We start from the raw sequence: 21,447 nt of genomic DNA on the forward strand, positions 1-21,447 counted from the left end.
TTATGCCAAATGGGATGAGAGCCAAACTTGGATATAGAATTTAGCAGCTACGGAAGACACTGCTAAAAAGAAAACTTCTGGGCCTGGTGTGTCATGCCCTGCTTAACATGCTATCTTCTGTGATTTTTTGCTATCTGGTTCCTGTCCTGCCTTCTTCCCCAGCTACAGAGGAATTATCAAATACCCCCCCTACTTGAAGTTTCCAAGCCAGTGTTAAAGCTTGACTACTGTAACAGTAAAGATCAACATCCACAAGCTGGGAAGGAACTAAATAACTATCTTTAAGTACATACTACCTTCCTGAGTCCAACAGGCTGCCTAAAGGAAGAAAAGAAGGAAACAGCCCTAATGATTTTGTCAGTTTCTTATTAGTCACATATGTAAAATACAGTGTCCTCCTCCAAAAAATCTGGACTTGTGGGGATCCTTTTTTCAGCTTGCTGTATCTGTGGGTTCATTAGCGACACCCTGAATTTTCAGTTGCTTTGAGCAGTAATAAAGACGAGCTAATTTTTTGCTCCATAAGTAGCTTTTTAAAAAGTTTAGCAGGTAGAATGTAAACCTTATGTGGGGTCATAACAATAATTACCATTTACTGCAAGCAAATACATACCAGGTACTAATCTAAGTGCATCCCATATGTTATCTCATTTGCTTCCCACAACAACACTATTTTAAAGGTGAGGAAATGGAAGTTTAATGAAGTTAAATAACTTGCCCAAAGTCACCCAGCTATTAAGTTGAACCAAGATTTCAGCTCAGGTATCGTTCAAAGCAATGTTCTTAACCACCATGCTATCTCTTTCTTAATATTACCTTGAAACATATACAGGGAAACCACTAAGGTATACAGTACTATTTGTCAATTCTTATTAAGTATGAAAAAATAGAAAGAAAAAATTAAATTAAATTAAAAAATAAAAAGGAAAAAAATTCTTATTAATTTTGAATAATCTGTTTTAATTCTGGAGAAAATCTAGAAACATGATTGTTAACTGGCACAACATCTGAACCACAGAGAACTGTGTTTTAATAGTAATTTCATTCAAAGTCACTTATATTTGTATGTATCTGACTACTGAATGCTTCTGGAGGAAATTATAATGTCCAGCAGGCTGCTCTATATAAATTCCTGGTCACCAACTTCTACCAGATCCTGTTGATGCTACTGTGTTTTCTGTTGATCATACTGTGATATTACTGTGTCCAAGATCCATTTCAAATCTTTTCCATTCTGTTCTGTAGTAGGCAGCTTCTACGACTACTCCTAATTATCATGCCTCCTACCATTTGTGCCACTGTGTCATTAGCTTCCTTTGAGTGTGGGTTGCACCTGGTGACTTGCTTCTAAAACACAGTATATGGCAAAAGTGATGGAATATCACTTCTGAAACCAGGATATAAAAAGACTTTGGCTTCTGTCTTGATCATCTTTTCTTACTTGCTCTCTCTGATGGAATCTGGTTATCATGCCCTGTGGAAAGCCTGACATGGAGGGAGGCCTTGTGGAAAACTGAAGTCCTCAGTGCAAGAGCCTGGGTAGGATCTGAATTCTGTCAAGAACCACTTGAGTGACTTGGAAGCAGATCCTCCCCCAATCAAGCCTTGAGATGACAGTAGCCCTAGCTGACACCTTGATTGGAGCCTTGTGGGAGACCCTGAAAACTCAGCAAAGTGACACCCAGATTACTGACCTACAGCAACTGTGAAATAATAATATTGTTTTAAGCCACTACATTTTGGGGTGGTTTTTTTTTTCTCTCTCTCTTTTTTTTTAATTTTAAAAAGATGACTGGTAAGGAGATCTTAACCCTTGACTTGGTGTTGTCAGCACCATGCTCTCCCAAGTGAGCTAACCGGCCATCGCTAACTGTCCATCCCTATACAGGGATCCGAACCCATGGCCTTGGTGTTATCAGCACCTCACTCTTCCAAGTGAGCCACAGGCCGGCCCTAAGCCACTACATTTTGGGTAATTTGTTACACAGCCTTAGATTACAAATATATCTTCCAATCTCAAACTTCTCCTCCCAACACACACACCCCCTTCCTGTCCTAACTTTGCTTCCTGTCCTAACTTGGCCACCCATTTCATGGAGAAAATAGAGTCTTCAGTTAGATAGGAATTTCCTCAACTACTTGAAAGCAAATCTACACTCCTAAAAGCATCTACTCTGTTAATCCCTCTCTTGCACAATTAGCACCTTTTCTTCTTGTATTTTTATCACCTTTCTCTGCTGGATCCTTCCCTATCAGCATTTAAATTGCCTAATTCTCAGGGCTGGTCAGTTAGTTCAGCTGGTTAGAGCAAGGTACTAGTAAATTGCCTAATTCTGTCCCATCCAGAAACACAAAAAACTAAATCTGGCTTGACCCACCACCTTCTACAGGTAATTTTTTCTCTCCTCCCTCTTTTTTTTTTTTTTGTTGTTTTTTTTTGTTTGTTTGTTTGTTTTTGGCAGTTGGCCAGTAAGGGGGTATGAACCCTTGTCTCCTCTCTCATTTTATTCTTTTCTTTTTGTTTTTGGTGGCTGGCATGAAACTGAACTCGTGACCTTGGTGTTACAAGGTTGCACTCTAACCAACTAAGCTAACTGGCCAGCCCTCCCTCATTTTCTAACAAGAGTTCTACAACTGCCACCCTAATTTCTTTTCCTAAATATGTCTTAACCTACTTGTCTATAGCCTCACTCACCTCCCCTCTCCCTGCAATCTCCCCACCCAAGAACTCTACTAAATCTGTTCTTGCTCAGGCTTTCTACCAAAGACAGCCATGATGCTAAATATACCAAACCACTCCCAATCTTTATTTAGCTTCAGCACTTGGCAGCATTTGGCACTGCTGACCACACCCTCCCTTTTGAAACTACTTTCCTGGCTTTCTTCATGTCATACTCTTCTGGTTTTCTGCCTTCCTCCAGCTGCTATACTCAGTCCTTTCAGTTTCTTCCTTTTCTACTCAATCCATGAACACTGATATTTTGCAGGGATGAGTTCCACACCCTCCTCCATTCTGACCCTATAGACCAGGAGTCCCAAACTCGAATACCTTAGGGACTAGGCAAGTAACAAAAATGAGTGATGTGAACTGAGTCTAAGACATTAGAAAGTAGTGAGGACTGCGGTGAACTGGATAGCTCAAATCCCAGATAGACAGGTGTTCTCCATTTGGTTCAACCACAATGTGTAGGAAAGCAGCCCTTTAAACTGGAATTTCCAAAAAGCTTGTTTTTATGTGCAATTGCATCATCTTAAAAAATATTGTATGAATAATAATAATGATGATGATGATGATAAAAAAAAAAAGAAGCAGACTAATTCAACCTACAAGCTGCTGCTAGTTTATCAGTCTTGCAGATTTTCCTTAAATAATCTCATCTACTCCCATGGCTTCAATATTCACTTTATGATGCAAATTTCCAAAACTCTATCCCTAAGGTTAGCTTTCATTCCTAAGCTATATAGAGGAACAAGTGCCCTTTGAAATCATCTCCACTTAGCTGTCTTCTTCAAATTATCCCTTTCATCCCCATCCTCCCATCTCAACCAGTTGTATTCCCTATTTTGGTAAATGGTACCAACAATCTACTGGCTCAAGCTAGAAATCTAGGAGCGACCCTTTACTGTTCCTTCTCCCTTGTCATGAATATATCCGGCAATTTAGTATCTGTGACATGCATTACAGCCAATGTTGATTCTATCTCTAGATCCCATCTAGCTCTCTAATCTCATCTGCCACCATGGTTTTATCTACTTTACTAACAGCCTCCCTACTGGTCTCTACTCCTTGCAGCTTTTCCCATTTAATCCATTCTCCATATTGGGCTAGAATTATCTCTTTAAAAAGTAAATCTTACCAGATCAACACCCTGCTCGACCTTCAAGGCTTCCCCTCGCAATAATAAGAAAATCTAACATCTTTAACACAGTTTACAAGGCCCTCGTGGGTCTGGCCCAGCAAGTTTCTTTCAACTCCCCGAATGCTATCATCTTGGTGCCTCTGGATGTGCACACGTGGACTTCGTATGGCTTCATACAGGTCACTGGCTCTTCTTGACCCCTAGATCATTTTGTCCCTCACATGTAACACCCAGCAGTTAGCACCTAGGCAATTACTATACAAAATGTCTACCTATTCTACCAGACTAAGATTCGGAAGGCAGAGACGACATGTACCCCGTTCACTGCTAAGATTTCCCAATCCCTTAAATAATGCCTAGCACAGCACTGACTCAATACTTATCTGAATTCCTTCCTAATCCCCATTCTCAAACTCTGAGAGAAAAGAATAAGTGAATCTCAACCACTGCAATATCCTCAAAAAGTCTTTCTTTGGATGAATGAACGAGCCAGTCACGTGCGGCTGACTGTGGGTCACCGGCCTCTTTAAAGGGCGGGGGAGCTGTAGTAAGAGCACCATGTGTAAATAACTGCAAATCCATCCAGGTCCTGAGCCTAGCGAGCACGTGCTGCGAGCCATACGCGGCGAGGGCGGGCACTGGGAAGGAAGATCCCTGGTGGCCCGAACGTGCTCGCGCCCGTGGCTGGCGCGGCTCGCGCCGCGGCCGCCAGGGTATCCGACCGAGCGCACGTGCACCAGCTGGACCCGAGCGGAGGGAGCGTCCTGGCTCTCGCAGGAAAAATGGAGGGCGAGCCGCAGCTTAGGGGTAGGGAAAGGCCTGGGGCGAATCACGCCCTGGAAAGAAACAGCACGGAAGGCGAGGCTTTGAGGGACAGAGAGGAAAGAGGGCGGACCACGAGCTAGGTAAGGCGGGCCGACCTAGGTCCTGGAAGAAGGTGGGCGGGCTGGGGGCGTGGCTAGAGGAGCCGCGGAATATAAGTGCATCGGGAGCGGTTAGGCAACGTAGTCTGCGCTCTGGGTAGGGATCTACGGCACGTGGGTTCGGGCGGGGGAGGGTAGGAGTGGAAGGGCGGCGGTTTGGTTCCTTGCTCTCGGCACAGTTAGGCCCTACACAGGCACAGCCAGGCCCTGCACAGACCAAGCACCACCGCAGCCCTATTTACCCTATTTTCTGTCTGTGAGCGCCAGATTCTCCTCGGTAGGCTCCGCCCATCTGCTGAGGGGAGCGGGTAGGGGCGTGGCCCGACCTCTCCTTAGTCGGCGCTTGGAAGGCGTCTGCGTCATCCAGAGCCCGACGCGGTGACGCAGTACGTCGACGTAAGTGACGCGCAGGCCCGGGCCGCTCCTCCTTCCCTGAGTGAGAGCCGGGCCGGTTGGGGCGGGGGAAAAGAGGGAGGGCGGGGGAGGGAGAGGCGACCTGGGAGTCGTTGTGGGCCGCGGGCCGGACCGGGTCTTGGGGAGGCGGGAGCCCGGGCCGAGCGGAAGGGCTTGGCAGGCCGTTAGAGGGCCGTCGCTGCTGTCGGGTCTTCTCCCTTGCCGGACTTGTGCGCCCCGAGGCCCGGAGCCTCCGGCGCTGTGCCCACCCCGCTCCAGCTCGCGTCTCCCGACTCCAATTAGGTCAGGCTTGGAGTCCCGCGGCCACGGCTCCGGCCCCTAATGCGCGGTGGCCGCTCGGCTCGCCTTTCTTTCTTCCCTCGCCTTCCTCTCCTCTTGCCTCACCCTCCCCCCTTCTTTTCACGTTGGTGGGGTTTTGGTTTTTTGTTGTTTTATGCTTTAGGGGTTTTGTTCTTCAGCCCAAGCTCATGGGTGTACATTATCATGCTCCTCTTTTGTAGAGCAACCCGAGGGCCATGGAGGCCGAAGAAACGATGGAATGCCTTCAGGAGTTCCCTGAACATCATAAAATGATCCTGGACCGATTGAATGAACAGAGAGAACAGGACCGGTTTACTGACATCACCTTGATTGTCGACGGTGGGTAGGGCAGTGGGCAGAGGAGCGAATTTGTAGCTTAAGTTCTCTCCTCTTCCGCCACCCGCCTTTTTTTTTTTTTTTTTTTTTTTAAACTTACTCTATGGGCTCCCTACCAAAGTCTGCAGAGGGTGTGAACTGGGACCGGAGGGCACTTGTCAGTGTCACATAGACCACGCTGCAGAAGGCTGGTTGGCCAGTCATACTTCCCACATAGTCTAGTGTTCATTGCATTGTAACTTCTTGCAGCCTCTTGAACTTATCTCATGGCACACTTGACTGCAAGATGATGGCGTTGGGAAAAGGGAGGATGTCTCGAAATGTTTGGTTAATAGCCTTCTGTTGGTAAGCCACTTTGAGGAGTTCCACACAGGAGTCATTTGGGAAGTGTTGATTCTTTTCTAGTTTCCCAAATGGTCTTGGAATGAGAGAGAGATTCCTTTGCAGCACCTGTACCCACTTTGGGAATCCCCAAAATAAAATGGGGTCTTTACCAATCTTGGGAGTTGTCATGATAATGGAGGCACACTCACTTTGGGTATCTTTTCTGTTTAGTGAAAATAGGGTTCTCAAGCTCTCTTTGACGAGGGGTCTTCAAAAAGTTTATGGAAAGATTCGTATTATTTTTTATTTTTCCACGAGCTTTTTGAAGTATCCTTGTATTATATGTCTACCATATATTGAACTTCTAAACATTGTGCATGTTAAAATGTTTCCCATAGCAGACACATCCATCTTTGTGCTTACCCTATGGGTTTTTCTCCTCACTTTCCAAATGACGTATGACCTTTTGGGTTGTCTTTATATTTAGCAGTTTGAACTGAGCAGGGTATGCCTCTCACTATTTAATTGAAAGTAATGGTAAGTGGTGAGAGGCTCCTTACCCAGTGTAAACTGGCCTTTATAAAACTGACTTAATAAGATCTTTGAAGTAAAGATTTGGCTTTGTTCTAATTGAGATTAAAATTTGCCAAGATAGCTGCCAAGAATATTTTGACATTAGTTCAATAATTCATATAGTTATATAATTATGAAAAAGATCTATTTACTTTATCTATAGTTTTCCAGCCTATAGTTTTCCATTTGATTTTTGTGCATATGTATGATTATTTTTTCCCCCCCAGGACACCATTTTAAGGCCCACAAGGCTGTTTTGGCTGCTTGCAGTAAGTTCTTCTACAAATTCTTTCAGGAGTTTACTCAGGAACCTTTGGTGGAGATAGAAGGTAAATGCTTGTTTTAAATATAATACTTAGCAAACATAATTGGTAAAGAAGTTTTAGATAGTTAATTATCAAAACACCATGGGAAATAGGGGTCAGTAGTTCCTGCTAGGTGATCATAAATGGTTCTTTTGACACCTGAGAATTCTTCCTTTAGTAAAGAGCTTGGTAGAATGATCTGCCAGGAAAAACTCTTGGATAAGAGTTTAGTTTATCTCTAAAAGGAGCCTTTTCCAGTGCTGAAACCAGTCGTCACTGTCTTTTGGAAACATGTACAAGGGGACTTCAAAAAGTTCCTGGAAAATGGAATTAAAAGATACTACGAATCTTTTCGTGAACAGTTCGAAGACCCCCTCATATTAGAAGTGAATTACCATCTTTGTTCAGTGGGCTTATGCTTCAGACTCTTAGGGATGCTGCAGGTTACAGCAGAGGCTTCTGTACTAGCAAAAGTAGTGATGTACTAGTAGAGGTACAGATGACATGCAGTGTGAAGCGGGCTGCCGTAATGTGGAAAAGGCTAGGAAAGATGAACTGAAGTAGCATTCAGAGGAAATTCTAGTGGCTATAGAATGTCTGGGAAGGATCATCGACTAGGTATTGCCTTGAGACAAAAAGTGATTTTTGTACTTGCTTGAGTTTTTTTTAGTAATAGCCTGCTAAGTACCAGGCATTGTGCTGTGTAGTTTATGTGTATTATCTGAAACTTATAGCAATCTGTTGAAAAGTAAGTGGCATTATTTCCAATTCACACATCAGGGAACAGACTCCAAAGGTTACTTGCCCAAGGTTACCCAGCTAGCAAGGGATTCAGTTTGTGTTACTAATTACCATGCTTTTGTCTTCTGCTAATATGATACCTCCCCCAACACCATCAATCAAAATCCAGAACAGTAGGAAGTAAATATGTTTGCCTATATAAATACAGAATTTTCACTTCTTTCAAGGTTCTCAGGGTTTGGTTTTGTATTTCTTTCACTGTGTACGTATTCTTTGTTATGAATGTGTTACCTAGAAACTCTATTCCCTTGGAAAACGTTGATGCCTAGGGGAGTAAAGAAAACAAAGAGTTAAGAATATCCTTTTATTTTGGCATATTCCAGTTTAGCATTACAGCTAATATATGTGCAGCTGGATTAACTCTTTTTAAAAAAACAGCTTTATTGAAAGATAATTATGTTATTAGATTAACTTTTGGTTATCTGTGATAGAGCACAGACATAATGGAAATCCACAAAACTTACTAAAGTGAGAATCTAGCTGCCTAGATGGTATTGGTTTCTACCACAAGGCAAGACTCTATTAATTCATTCACCTGAGGCTTACTAAATGTGTGATCCCAGGCAGGTTACTTTACCTCAGTTGCATGTTTGTTTTTTCATCTGAAAAGTGGGTTAATAGGCTTTTAATGATCAATTGAATAACATATGCAGAGTGCCTGGCACAGTGTTTGGTGCATTGTCAAAGCTTAATAAATGGGGACTGTTTATTATATTGAATATCTGTTATATACCATGTACTGTGCTAGACCCACGAGATGAAAAATTGATGGATAAGACATTTCTTAAAGAACTCGAACTTACAGTGGGTAAGAAACAGGTAAAGAAAGAAGTGCAAAAAGTTTTAGAGACTGTTACTGTGGAGTAGTGTCACTGAGGGAGAATGGGTGATGTATTAGTCTACCTTAAAAAAAATTTCAGAGGAGTTCACTTCTAAGCAGAATCTTAAAAAATAAGTGGCCCAAGCTGGAATGTTCATAGCTGATGGAGCAAGCAGCACTAACTACCTGGAGAAGTAGGGTCTTCTCTTCTGAAGACTAATCACCTTGGGCTTTTCTCTTGTACCTCTCAATATTTCCGACCTGCTCTGTCCATTGTAGTATAGCACACACAAGCCTTCAGTATTTAAATTATAGACAGATAAGAAAGTAAAATGGAAAACACTTCATTTTATTTGGCCAGATTCGGGTATAAAGAATCATTTGGTTCAGTGTCTTCTTAAGTACTTAACTTTGGGATTACTGTACTGTATAGCAGGATCACCTGGCTATAGAGAAAGCCATGGGCATATAATTAGAAAACCTGAGTTTTAGTCTTGGCTTTACTGTTTGTCGGTTCTGTGACCTTGGACATTTTAACTTCCTTTTTTTTTCCATCTTTAAAATGTCAAATTATTTTGGATTATATGTCATGGACATTTTGAATATTATGTTACGAGACTGGGTGCTGTTAAAATTCTCTGGAGAATGCTTTTGTTTTGTTTTGATTTTGGTTTTGTTTTAGCAGGCAGTCAACCTGTTTAAGTTCTGACTGCCCTCTGTGGGCTTTGAATCCAATTCTAATTTTGTTTTCAAAAGCTTTGTAAGCGCTGTCCAGGCCCCAGGTGTGCTGCCCTGGGACCAGGGTGGTACTCCCTGCCATAGTGCAGTTCTCAAAGTCTTCTATACTGCCTTGGATCAGCTCCACACATGTGCAGCTTGGTGGTAAGCTCAAGATCACATATATGGAGTTAGAGCACCTTTCTCCAGTTCCCTCTTCTCCATGATTTCCTCTGCACTTGAGCTCCCAGGAGCTCCATTTCATGGTTCTCTGACTAGAAAACTAGAGTTTTATCCTCTCTGTGCTATTGTACACTTCCCACAGAGGGATCCATTTCTTGGACAAAGTCATGAGGAAAAAAACAACAACAGGAATTCTCTCCATACTCTTCAGATCATAGTCTCTTTCTTAGTTCCTTTGTCAGAGACAAGAACTTTCTCTTAGAACTTAGGTGGCAGCCACTAGCCACAGGCGTGCAGCCTCAGAACTGGGGCTTTTCTTAAGGCTGAGCTGAGAGAGAAGAATTTCCCACTGCCCCCCACTATCCCTTTTCCTGGTTCTCTAGCCATGAAGAGTTTCTCTTGGATCTTTTTTTCTGTCTCTGTCCACTGCTCAGATGGAGGATTTGGGCTGTCTTCAAGTCTAAGCTTGGATATGTGAGGAAAAATAAAAACCAGGAAACACACTGCTGTTTGAGTTTTGATTTCTCTCCCCAATCTGCTTGCATCTGTTTACTTTTCAGAGTCCTGTACATTTGCTTTATGTATTCTCTTCAGGATTTTTATTTATAATCAATGGACAAGAAAGGGTGGAGTGTGCTTTCTTCATCTTAGCTAGAAATAGAAAACCCTCCTATCTGTAAAATATGAATAATGACTTGTAGCAGTGCACATTAACTGTGCACTAGAAACATCAAGGAAGCTTTTACGAATACCAGCACCCAGGCTTTATCTCTAGATCAATTAAATAAGTCTTTCAGGAGTGGGATCCAGGCATCTGTATTTAAAAGTTATCTAGGTCCTAGCTATTCAAGGTGTGGTCTGAGGACTAGTGATACATGGAGATCATCTGGGAGCTTGCTAGAAATTTAAATTCAGGTTGCACCCTGACCTACTGAATCAGAAGAAGGTCCCCAAATGATTGCTGTGCACAGTAAAGTTTGAGCAGCACTGCATTAGGATGATTATTACAGTGTACAGTCAGTGTTGAGGACCTCTGCCGTATAGGATTTTGTAAAAGCAAATAACAGGTATGTTAAAGATGCTTAAATTGTAATATGCTCTTTGAGTATAAACTCATTAGATGCAAGAGCTAGCTCTCTCCTGTTTTCTGGGTCCCTGGTAAAGTAAATTACCTTTAATTAGAACCACAGGTTCACCTTTGGCTTCAAATCAAAATTGTTGCCTTCAAAGCCAGTTGTGTCCTAGCTTAGGTTTGTGACTTGGATTCATACCATGTAAAATCTTCACTCATTTATTTCCTTGTTCAGGACACACAGCCTTCTAACTTCAGCTTCCAGTTTTCTAAATTCATTCTTTTTCTACTTCTCCTAAAACCACAGATCTATAAGCACCTAGTTTCTCTCTAATAGCAACTCTACCTTCCTGTCTAGAAGTTTTAGCCCCTGCTATCAAGGACAGAACATCCAAGTACATGTTCAGCTTTCTGAGTAGTTTTCTACTACTGTCAAAAAAACGTGATATAACTTGGAGAATTAGAGCATCAGCCCCTTGAAAAGTGGCCTAAAGATATTTTCTCATTTAACAACCAGGACTATTGGGGGAATTCCCTAAGACTAGAGAAATGCCAGAATGCTGCCCTCTTTTGCTTCTTTCTTTTTTTTTTTTTTTCCCCACAAATATTTCTTTTTATTTTTTTATTTTTATTTTTTATCTTTTATTTTTTATTTTTTTTATTTTTATTATTATTCTTTCTAAAAATTTTTTTTTATCTCTTTTGCTTCTTTCTAAGCATTGCTGTCAGGGAGAAGACTTAGGGTAAGGTGTTCATAGTAACATTTTCCTTAGATACTCCCTTAGAAAAATTATATTCTTCTGCATACTTCTATTAGGAAAGGAGTAGAGATTGATGAGAATATCTTAACTCCTGAGATTTGTAAGTTACCAAACTAGTTATGATGGAGAATAAAATATTTTCACAACTGTACATCATCTACGACCAAATCATTTACCTGGGCAGGTGTTATCAGTTTGGTTGTTAGCTAATTAGTCAGGTCAGTAGTTCTTTTTTTTCTTTGATAAATGTCTTTTCCTAACTTCAAACAAATTTTGTTTTCCTGAATGTTAATAGTCCAGGTTGTTAAATGAGAAAAATATCTTTAGGCCACTTTTCAAGGGGCTGATGCTCTAATTCTCCAAGTTATGTCACATTTTTTGACAGATTCTATGTTAACGTTACATGCATGTAGAGTTTGTTCCTAATAGAAGATCTCTTCAGAAATTGTTAATAGGCTATTTGGACCTGTCCAAGAAAGCACAGGAAGGGTACTATAATCCTAATATATTTGAGATTCTTGGTGATACTAAAATTTTCTAGGTAAAATAGTGTAAATTCCTAACATATGAGTTTCCCTTCCCCCAAGGTTCAGCAAAGCCTTTCTGATAAAAATATTAATAAGTCAAGATGTACATTGGGAGAATAAACAGTAATTCACCTATTCTACCACCAGAAAATAACCCAAGTGCTCAGGATGAGAGTAGATGGGAAACAGAGAGATTTGGGGGACTTTAGAATTATGAATAAGAGATTATGGACCTGTAGTGAATGTGACCATGGATATTCAAACATGGACCTGTAATAAATGAGACCATGGATATTCAAACTTTTCCAAGCAGGAAGGAAAAGGTCAAAATCTTTATCCTGTTATCATATTTAAAAATCTTTATTGTAGGTTTAGGAGTCAGGGCATCTGGGTTTAATCCTAGTCTTACCGGTTGGATAACTACATAGAGTTGTTATGAGATTAAATGAATTAATACTTGTGAAGTATTTAGAGCTGCGCCTGATTTATAGTAAGCATTATATGTGTGTATTAGATTAAAAATGAAAATATCATTCCACTTTGGAAAACATGTACACACTTTTTATTTTTTAGGAAATTCAAAAGACGAACATTTATTTCTAAACACAAACAGTTTCATTACAGCATATTAGTGGTTTATGTCAATGTGGGATTTTTTTTAATGATAATTGTTTTTTGGGGTTTTTTTTAACTTTTTACTATGAAAAATTTAATACGTATACAGTAAGTCTGGCTACAGCAGTCAATAAGTCATGGCCAATCTTATTTGTACACCCCACCCACTTTCTGCCTTACCCCTGGATTGTTTTGAGTAAATCCCAGTATCGTAGCATTCATCTATATATATTTCAGTGTGTGTCTCAAAAGGTAAGAACTCCTTTAAAAGATGTAATTGCAGTATATAATCACATTTTGAAAATCAGTAATAATTGCTTAATATAATCAAATGCTGTGCATGTTTAAATTTTTCCAGTTGTGTCCCCCTCCTTCTTTCTTTCTTACAATTGATTTGTTTACATCAGGATGCAGACAAGTTCTGCTTGTTGCATTGGTTGCTACGTTAGCTGTCTCTTATTTCTTTTAATGTATAGGTTTTCCATTCATCTAATTTTTACCCCATAAAGTTTCCCAAGATCTGGATTTGCTGGCTCCAGCCCAATAGTGTCATTTAACATGTTCCATGGCCCAGCCTGTAGCTCATTCGGGAGAGTGAGGTGCTGATAACACCAAGGCCATAGGTTCGGATCCTGTATAGGGATGGCCGGTTGGCTCACTGGCTGAGCATGGTGCTGACAACACCAAGCCTAGAGTTAAGATCCCCTTACTGGTCATCTTTTTAAAAAAAAAAAAAAAATGTTCCACTGTCCCCTGCATTTCCTAATGATTGGTTGTTGGATCATGAAGCTTGATCTCACTCAGGTTAGATTTGGCTTAGAGGTACATATTCTTACTGCAGGAGGCCCATTATGTCTAACTGTCTCTCTGTGATGTTAACAGACATTGATGATCATTTGCTAGATCCATTATTTCAATAGAGGTTTGCAGTATAACACATTCTAATTATTTTATTCTCTCTTTACTTACTAGCTGGGATACTTCAATAGACAAGAAATGTTCCTTCCTCAGATATTTATGGTTATCCTGAGGAATAATTCATATAGGAAAGATATGATAAATGCTTGACCCTTCCCGTAATTTACTTACTAGTTTTAGAAAAGTGAATTGTTTCCCTATCTTCCAAAGAGACTGAGAGTTTGCTTTTGTTTGCCATTGTTTTCATTGTATTTTGATTTTTATTTCTGGCAGCTGGCTGGTACAGAGATCCAAATGCTTGACCTTGGTGTTACTAAGGTGGCATCTAACCAACTGAGCTAACTGGCCAGCCCATTTATTTGTTTCGATTTTTTTTCCTCCTGTGGCTGGTGTGGGGATCTGCACCCTTGACCTTGGTGTTGTAACACTGCTCTCTAACCATACACATTGTTTGTGGGAAGGTCTTTGTTGTCCTTTTAAACTACTGGTCAAAACTCCTAAAAGGCAGTAAAATCTTTTTTATTTATTTATTTATTTATTTATTTATTTATTATTTTTTAAAAATTTTATTTTGTCGATATACATTGTGGCTGATTATTGCTCCCCATCACCAAAACCTCCCTCCCTCCTCCCTCCCCCCTTCCCCCCCAACAATGTCCTTTCTGTTTGCTTGTCGTATCAACTTCAAGTATTTGTGGTTGTTATATCTTCTCCCCCCCCCCCCCGGTTTTGTGTGTGTGTGTGTGTGTGTGTGTGTGTGTGTGTGTGTGTGTGTGTGTGTGTGTGTGTGTGTGAATTTATATATTAATTTTTAGCTCCCACCAATAAGTGAGAACATGTGGTATTTCTCTTTCTGTGCCTGACTTGTTTCACTTAATATAATTCTCTCAAGGTCCATCCATGTTGTTGCAAATGGCAGTATTTCATTCGTTTTTATAGCTGAGTAGTATTCCATTGTGTAGATGTACCACATTTTCCGTATCCACTCATCTGATGATGGACATTTGGGCTGGTTCCAACTCTTGGCTATTGTAAAAAGTGCTGCGATGAACATTGGGGAACAGGTAGACCTTCGACTTGATGATTTCCATTCCTCTGGGTATATTCCCAACAGTGGGATAGCTGGGTCGTTTGGTAGATCTATCAAAAGGCAGTAAAATCTAATTGTCTTTCCCTCGGGCTCATATAGTAAAGAATAACATGGTCAAAAGACAGTAACAAAGTAGAAAAAAGATTTAAAGAACCAAATAAAATCAGCTTTTGATGAATCCAGTTATTTTTAGTTTGCTTATCTGGTAGACTATAACTCAGTCATGTTACAGTATATTTTATGGTATTTCTCAATATTCAAATTGCTTTCATACATTTTGAAGATGAGTCTAGTAAGGCTAAGAGGTTTTGACTTGCCCCAGATCACATAGTTAATGGAAAAGCTGGGACTAAAACTTGAAAGTTCTAACTCCCTGAATGGTATTCTTTTGTTACATAAATAGTGAGTGCTGCTTTAAATACTTAAGTGGCTATTCTACCAGTATTTTCACTATTGTCCTGACCACATTCAAGTGTATAAAGCGGATGGGGAAAACATAGATATCTTATGATTTGCAGTTGTACATATTGTGTGCAGTTTGGACTTGGGCATTTCTTAGTCTAAAAATCTGTGTTTAAAGTAATTTTCTCTTTGTTCTTCCTGTTAATAGCTTCTCATAGCCTTGCATTAGCAGATTGAAACAATTCTGTATAACACTGAAGGGCAGAAAAACATATTATTACATAGTGTTACTTTACATTTTAAACACAAAACTTGTAAAGTTGGAATCTCAGAAGCTTAATTTTGAAAGTGACTTTAGCATTTATTTATTTATTTATTACTGCTTTGTGTGCCTGAACTTTAAGAAGCACTGTTAGGTACTGTGAGGTGAGTATACAGATCAAAAATCATTTCCCTCAAGTAACTTAGTCAAGAGGTGTCCATGAATTGTTATTATCAGAACAGATACAGAGGTGAGACTGGGAGAAGTGTTAAAGAAGGTTTCATTATTAAATCATGAGGAAATAGAAAGTCTGAACAGACCTGTAACTACTATGGAGATTGAATCAGTTATCACAAACCTCCCAACAAAGAAAAGGACCAGATGGCTACAATGTTAATTTCAACCAAACATTTAAAGAAGAAATAACACCAGTTTTTCTCAAACTCTTCCAAAAACATTGAAGAGGAAGGAACACTTCCAAACTTATTTTATGAGGTTGGCATTACCCTGATACCAAAGCACAACACAAAGATACCCCCCCAAAAGAAAACTAGGCCAATATCCCCGATGAATAAATCCTCAACAAAATACTAGAAAACCAAATTCAGCAGTACCTTAAAAGGGTCATATATTATGACCAAGTGAGAGTTATCCCTGGGATGAAAGGATTGTTCAACATACAAAAATCAATTATTGTGGTATACCATATTAACAGAATAAAGGATAAAATCACATGATCTTCTTGATAGATGAAGAAAACCTTTTGACAAAATTTAACACGATTTCTTGGTAAAAACTCTACCTCAAAATAATAAAAGCCATATATTAAAAGCCCATAGCTGACATGGTACTCACAGTGAAAAACTGAAACCTTTTCCTCCTAAGATCAGGAACAAGACAAGGATGCCCACTCTTCTCACTTCTGTTAAACATAGTACTGGAAGTCCTTGTCAGAGAAATTAGGGAAGAAAAAGAATTAAAAGGCATCCAAATCAGAAAAGAAGAAATGTCTCTGTTTGCAGATGACATGATGTTATATATAGAAAACTCTAAAGATTCCATAAAAGACTATTAGAACTAATAAACAAATTTAGTAAAGTTGCAGAATACAAAATCAATATACAAAAATCAATTGTGTTTTTATACACTAACAATGAACTATTTGAAAAGGAAATTAGGAAAACAGTCCCATTTACATTAGCACCAAAAATAATAAAATACCTAGGATATAATAAACTTAACTAAGGAGGTAAAAGACTTGTATACTGAAAAGTACAAAACATCAATGAACAAAATTAAAGAGACAAATGGAAAGACATCTCATAGTCACAATTCGAAGACTCATTATTATTAAAATGTCCATACTTCTCAAAGCAATCACAGACTCAGTACAATCCCTTTCAAAATCCCTGTGGCATTTTTTACAGAAATAGAAAAAGCAATTTTATAATTCGTATGGAACCACAAGAAAGAACAAAGTTGAGGCATTCACACTTCCTGATTTCAAAATATGTTACAGAGCTACAGTAATCACAACAGTATGGGACTGGCATAGAGACAGACATATAGACCAGTGGAGTAGATTAGAGAGCCTAGAAATAAATCCACCTAAGGGCCGGCCCGTGGCTCACTCGGGAGAGTGTGGTGCTGACAACACCAAGGCCACGGGTTCAGATCCCTATATAGGGATGGCCGGTTCGCTCACTTGAGAGAGCATGGTGCTGATAACACCAAGTCAAGGGTTAAGATCCCCTTATCGGTCATCTTTAAAAAAAAAAAAAAGAAAGAAAGAAATCCACTTATATACAGTCAGCTCATGTTTGACAAGAGTGCCAAGAATAGACAATAGGGAAAGGTTAGTCTCTCCACCCAATTATACTGGGAAAACAGGAGGTCCACATGTGCAGGAATGAAATTGGACCCTTATTTTACCGTATGCAAAAATCAGCTCAAAATGGATTAATAGATTAAAGACTTGAACATAAGATCTGAAACTGTAAACCTCCTAGAAGAAAACATGGGGGGAAAGCTTCACGACATTGGTTTTGCCAGTGATTTCATGGATATGACATAAAAAACACAGGCAACAAAAAATAGACAAGTGAAATTTTATCAGACTAAAAAGCTTCTGCATAGCAACAGAAACAACAGAATGAAAAGGTGTCCTGTGGAACGGGAGAAGATATTTGCAAACCAAATATTTGGTAAGGGGTTAACTTTTACAACTCAGTAAGAAAAATTAATTGCCCGATTAAAAAGTGGGCTAAGAACGTGAGAAGATGTTTCTCCAAAGATGTACAAATGGCCAGCAGGTGTATGAAAAAATGCTTAGTGTCACTAGTCATCAGGGAAATGCAAATCAAAACCACAAGGAGATATACCTTACACCTGTCAGAATGGCTATTATCAAAAATAAAAAATAAGTGTTAGTGAGGATGTAGAGAAATTGCAACCCTTGCACACTGGTGGGAATGGGTGTGGCTACTATGAAAAACAGTATGGAGTTTCCTCAAAAAATTTGAAGTGGAAGATACCATATGATCCAAGAATTTAATTTCTGGGCTTATCCAAAAGAACTGAAATCAAAATCTCAAAGAAATATTAGCACTCTTATGTTCATTGCAGCACTGTACACACGTAGCCAAGATGTGGAAACAACCTTGATGTCCTTCGACAGGTGACTGGATAAAGAAAATGTATATATAGACAGTATCCCATTTACGATGGTTTGACTTAGGATTTTTCGAATTTATGATGGTATAAAAGCAGTACAAATTCAATGAAACTGTACTTCAAATTTTGATCTTTTCCTGGACTAGCAATATGTGGTATGATACTCTCTCTTGATGCTGGGCAGCTGGCAGCAAGCTGCAGCTACCAGTCAGCCACAGTCATGAGGGTAAATGGCTGATACCCTACAGTGTATGTGTTGCCACATGATTTTGCCCAACAGTAGGCTAATGTAAGTGTTCTGAGCATTTTTAAAGCAAGCTAGGCTAAGCTATGATATTAAGAAGGTTAGATGTATTAAATGCATGTTTTATATTTTCAACCTATGATGTATTTATTAGGATGTAACCCCATTGTAAGTCAAGGAGAATCTGTATATACAATGGAATATTATTCAGCCTTTAAAAAAGAAGGGAATTCTGCCATATGCAACAGTGTAGATGAACCTTGAGGGGATCATGTTAAGTGAAATAAGCCAATCACAGAAAAGACAGATATTACATGTTTCCATTTATATGAAGTATCTAAAATAGTTAAATTCATAGAATCAAAGTGGAATGGGGTTTACCAGGGGCTGTGGGTAGGGGAAATGGGCAGTTACTAATCAGTGGGCATAAAGTTTCAGTCAAGCAAGATGAATAAACTAGAGATCTGCTGTACAACATTGTACTTACAGTGAACAGTAATGTATTATACACATAAAAATGAATTAAGAGGGTAGATCTCACATTAGTTCTTAAAGGTTTCATTGAAGATGTAGCATTAGAGTTAGGCCTTAAAGGATGGTAGGACTTTTATGACTAGAGATAAAGTGGTTAAGCATGCAAGAAGGAGTCTAAGTGTTAATAAAAGGCAAGGAAGCTGTTAGAAAGTGCAGGGTTTGTTTGAGAAATAGTATACAGTGTGGGTTTGATGTTTAAAATTTGGAAAAGTATTTTCTATTGAAAAATAATGTGAAGGGCCTTGAAATAGAGGCAGAGAGGTACTGAACTTTTATTTGCTAAGTTGTGGAAAGCCATTGAAGATTTTGATTTTGAGCTGACACAGCTGTAATCTACCTGGCAAGAAATGTAGCTTGTCTGACATGTCGTAGCCAATTCATGTGTTTGAGTGATAGATCTCTCTGTTCTTTAAGAGCCTTTGGAAGTCTTTAGGAAAGATCTTAAAGTAATTTGCCAGAATTATTGTTCTGTTAATGAGAATTCTGCCAGGAAATAATTTTATAAAATGACAAATACTGATCAAGTTCCAAGCACTGGGCTTATTTTTTTTTTTTTTTTTTTTTTTAATACAAGATTTGAAGCATTGTGAATACATGCTAATACACATCTTCTTTACAGGTGTTAGTAAAATGGCCTTTCGTCATTTAATTGAGTTCACATATACAGCGAAATTAATGATACAAGGAGAAGAAGAAGCCAATGATGTGTGGAAAGCAGCAGAGTTTCTACAAATGCTAGAAGCCATCAAAGCCCTTGAAGTCAGGTAATTATTTTTTTAGTGAGGTGCAGATAGTCATATTTACTCTGTTAGTCAGTCATGTTTACCCCGTTAGTCAAGAATTTATAGTATGTGTCATGCCATAAAAAACTGACATTTCGAAATTGAGTATTTAAGGATCTATAAAATTCTTCTGGGCACTGATTCTTCTTTTACTTGCATTTGCTTTCTTGTTCTTGCGTTAAAAGCAGTGCTAAGGTTAAATAAAGTGGTCTCTTTGGTCTGCTATCTAATAAGGAGATCTAGGCAGCTCTTTAAGGAGTCCTCCGGGTCCCTGTAAACTGTTTTGTTGGATTCTACTTGTTAGTTATTTGTACCAGTCCTTACTCTACAAAGGGTTTGGCTTGCAAAGAATTAACATAGTACTGATTGAAAATTAGTAAGGAAATAGGTGAAGATAAATAGGGCAGGTTGGGGTAAGGAGATAGATAGTCAAGTTAGAAATATGGCCAAAATGCATTCTCTTTAAGTGTATATACTTGCTAGATGAGCTAAATCTAGCTCTGAGTTCTGAAGTGCACCTAGTGCAAAGAAAAAGAAAAAAAGTATTCAATTATATTACTCATTGTTAGGAGAACAAATCAATTGCTAAGGTACCATTTCTGGTATTAAAACACAAAATTTCTCATAGGTGATATTAAGAAAACATTAAAGGATATAATGAGTAAACACCTTGACATACTTACATAATGAATAGTAGCAATGTAATTTAAAGACTTAAGAACAAGAGCTCCACAGTCAGTCTTCCTGGGTTAATATTCTAACTACTACTATGTGGCCTTAATGAAGTTACTCAACCTCCTGTCTGCTCATTATCCTTATCTATCAAACAGGGGTAATAATAGTGCTTTCTACATAGGATTATTTGTGAGGTTAAGTGAATTAATGCATACAAAGTGCTTAAACATGGTGCCTGGCACATAGTACTCTATATGTGAACTACTGTTACTGTCTCCTGATACTGTTTGTTTTTTTGATGACCCTCAATACAGTCCATTGGTGTGACACCAAAGAAAAGATTGGTAAAATTAGTTTCACATGGGAGCAAAGTTCTGTACTATTGGTGTGCTTTAAAAGTCAAAAGATAAAATTTAAGATAACTCTAAGAAATAATTTAGCTGTAATCATACGTAAATACTATTTCTTTTAATTAGTTTGACAATTCAAGATTAAACTTTTCCAACAAGAGCTTGGTGTTTATATATTCTCTGATACCTAGCATATAGCAGGTGTTCAGTAAACCTTTGTGAATGGATAGATGTAGATGGATGCGGTCATGTCAGTCAAAACCAGATCAGTAAAAACAAAACAAAACGCACACCAGATCAGTACTCTCCTGCAGAGAGAGCTTGACATGGGTAGCAAAATAGTAGAGTGTGCTGAGTATATACTTGATCAGGCAATCCCTTCTCAAAATGAAGGCAGACCAAGGGGAATATATTTGGATGGGGCAGTATCAGATTTGTGGTTAAATCTTGCATGAGAGAGAACCTTCTGAAAAAAATGTGTGTGGCCCCTTTTGCTGCTCATGGTAGTGAGTAGTATCTCACTATGGAGAAAGTTCTTGGCAGTAGAACAATGAAATGTACATTCTGTAACCACTGCCTACATTGGATTTGGGAGACATTTAATTGCATTCACGTTTATAGTCGTTAGGAGATGAAGGTAAAAATGACAATACAATTGTTTTCGTAGGCCTGTAGAATCCTTTTAGAAGACTTATTATTATAAGAGTGGGATCCCTATATTGCAACCAGCAGTGATTTTCAGTATAAATACAGGAACAAATTGAATTGTTTCTTGAACCAGATAGTCATGCAGTGTGCTCTGAAGAGTTCCTTTGAAAGCAGGAAGAAAGCAGTATTACACAGTGGCTGTTTATAATAATACAATGCCTGGGCTTCTGCAGGCATTTCTATTGACTTTTTCCTGTAAATGAGCTATACGTACTGTTTCATTGCATGTGCTAAGATTTTTGTTAAATAATATGCCAACGCTGGTAGTTAGGAACCCC

The 21,447-nt window shown here is 39.1% G+C and overlaps 1 protein-coding gene and 1 long non-coding RNA gene across 6 annotated transcripts in view; one reads left to right on the forward strand and one right to left on the reverse strand.

Annotated features, from left to right (window-relative positions):
- The first annotated feature begins 4,496 nt into the window (after positions 1-4,496).
- Positions 4,497-21,447, forward strand: part of ZNF131 (zinc finger protein 131) — a 38,677-nt gene continuing 21,726 nt past the window's right edge. For 2 of the 4 annotated variants that reach the window (XM_063088109.1, XM_063088112.1), the window contains exons 1-4: positions 4,497-4,765; positions 5,698-5,836; positions 6,958-7,059; positions 19,274-19,418. In XM_063088109.1, coding sequence (XP_062944179.1) covers positions 5,713-5,836; positions 6,958-7,059; positions 19,274-19,418 — 371 coding nt within the window. In that variant the 5' untranslated portion in view covers positions 4,497-4,765; positions 5,698-5,712. Of the gene's footprint in view, positions 4,766-5,050; positions 5,180-5,278; positions 5,480-5,697; positions 5,837-6,957; positions 7,060-19,273; positions 19,419-21,447 lie in introns of those variants that run through there. The other 2 variants (XM_063088111.1, XM_063088110.1) reach the window with 2 other exon arrangements.
- The window catches only part of LOC134371100 (uncharacterized), a 38,053-nt gene continuing 31,066 nt past the window's right edge, over positions 14,461-21,447 (reverse strand). Inside the window, exons 3-4 of one of the 2 annotated variants that reach the window (XR_010022698.1) lie at positions 16,059-16,149; positions 14,461-14,589 (exon numbers count right to left, since the gene is read on the reverse strand). This is a non-coding gene — a long non-coding RNA (uncharacterized LOC134371100). Of the gene's footprint in view, positions 14,590-14,868; positions 15,196-16,058; positions 16,150-21,447 lie in introns of those variants that run through there. The other variant, XR_010022699.1, reaches the window with a different exon arrangement.

This window comes from Cynocephalus volans, chromosome 2, assembly GCF_027409185.1.
Source record: "Cynocephalus volans isolate mCynVol1 chromosome 2, mCynVol1.pri, whole genome shotgun sequence".
In the NCBI taxonomy this organism is placed as follows: Eukaryota; Metazoa; Chordata; class Mammalia; order Dermoptera; family Cynocephalidae; genus Cynocephalus; species Cynocephalus volans.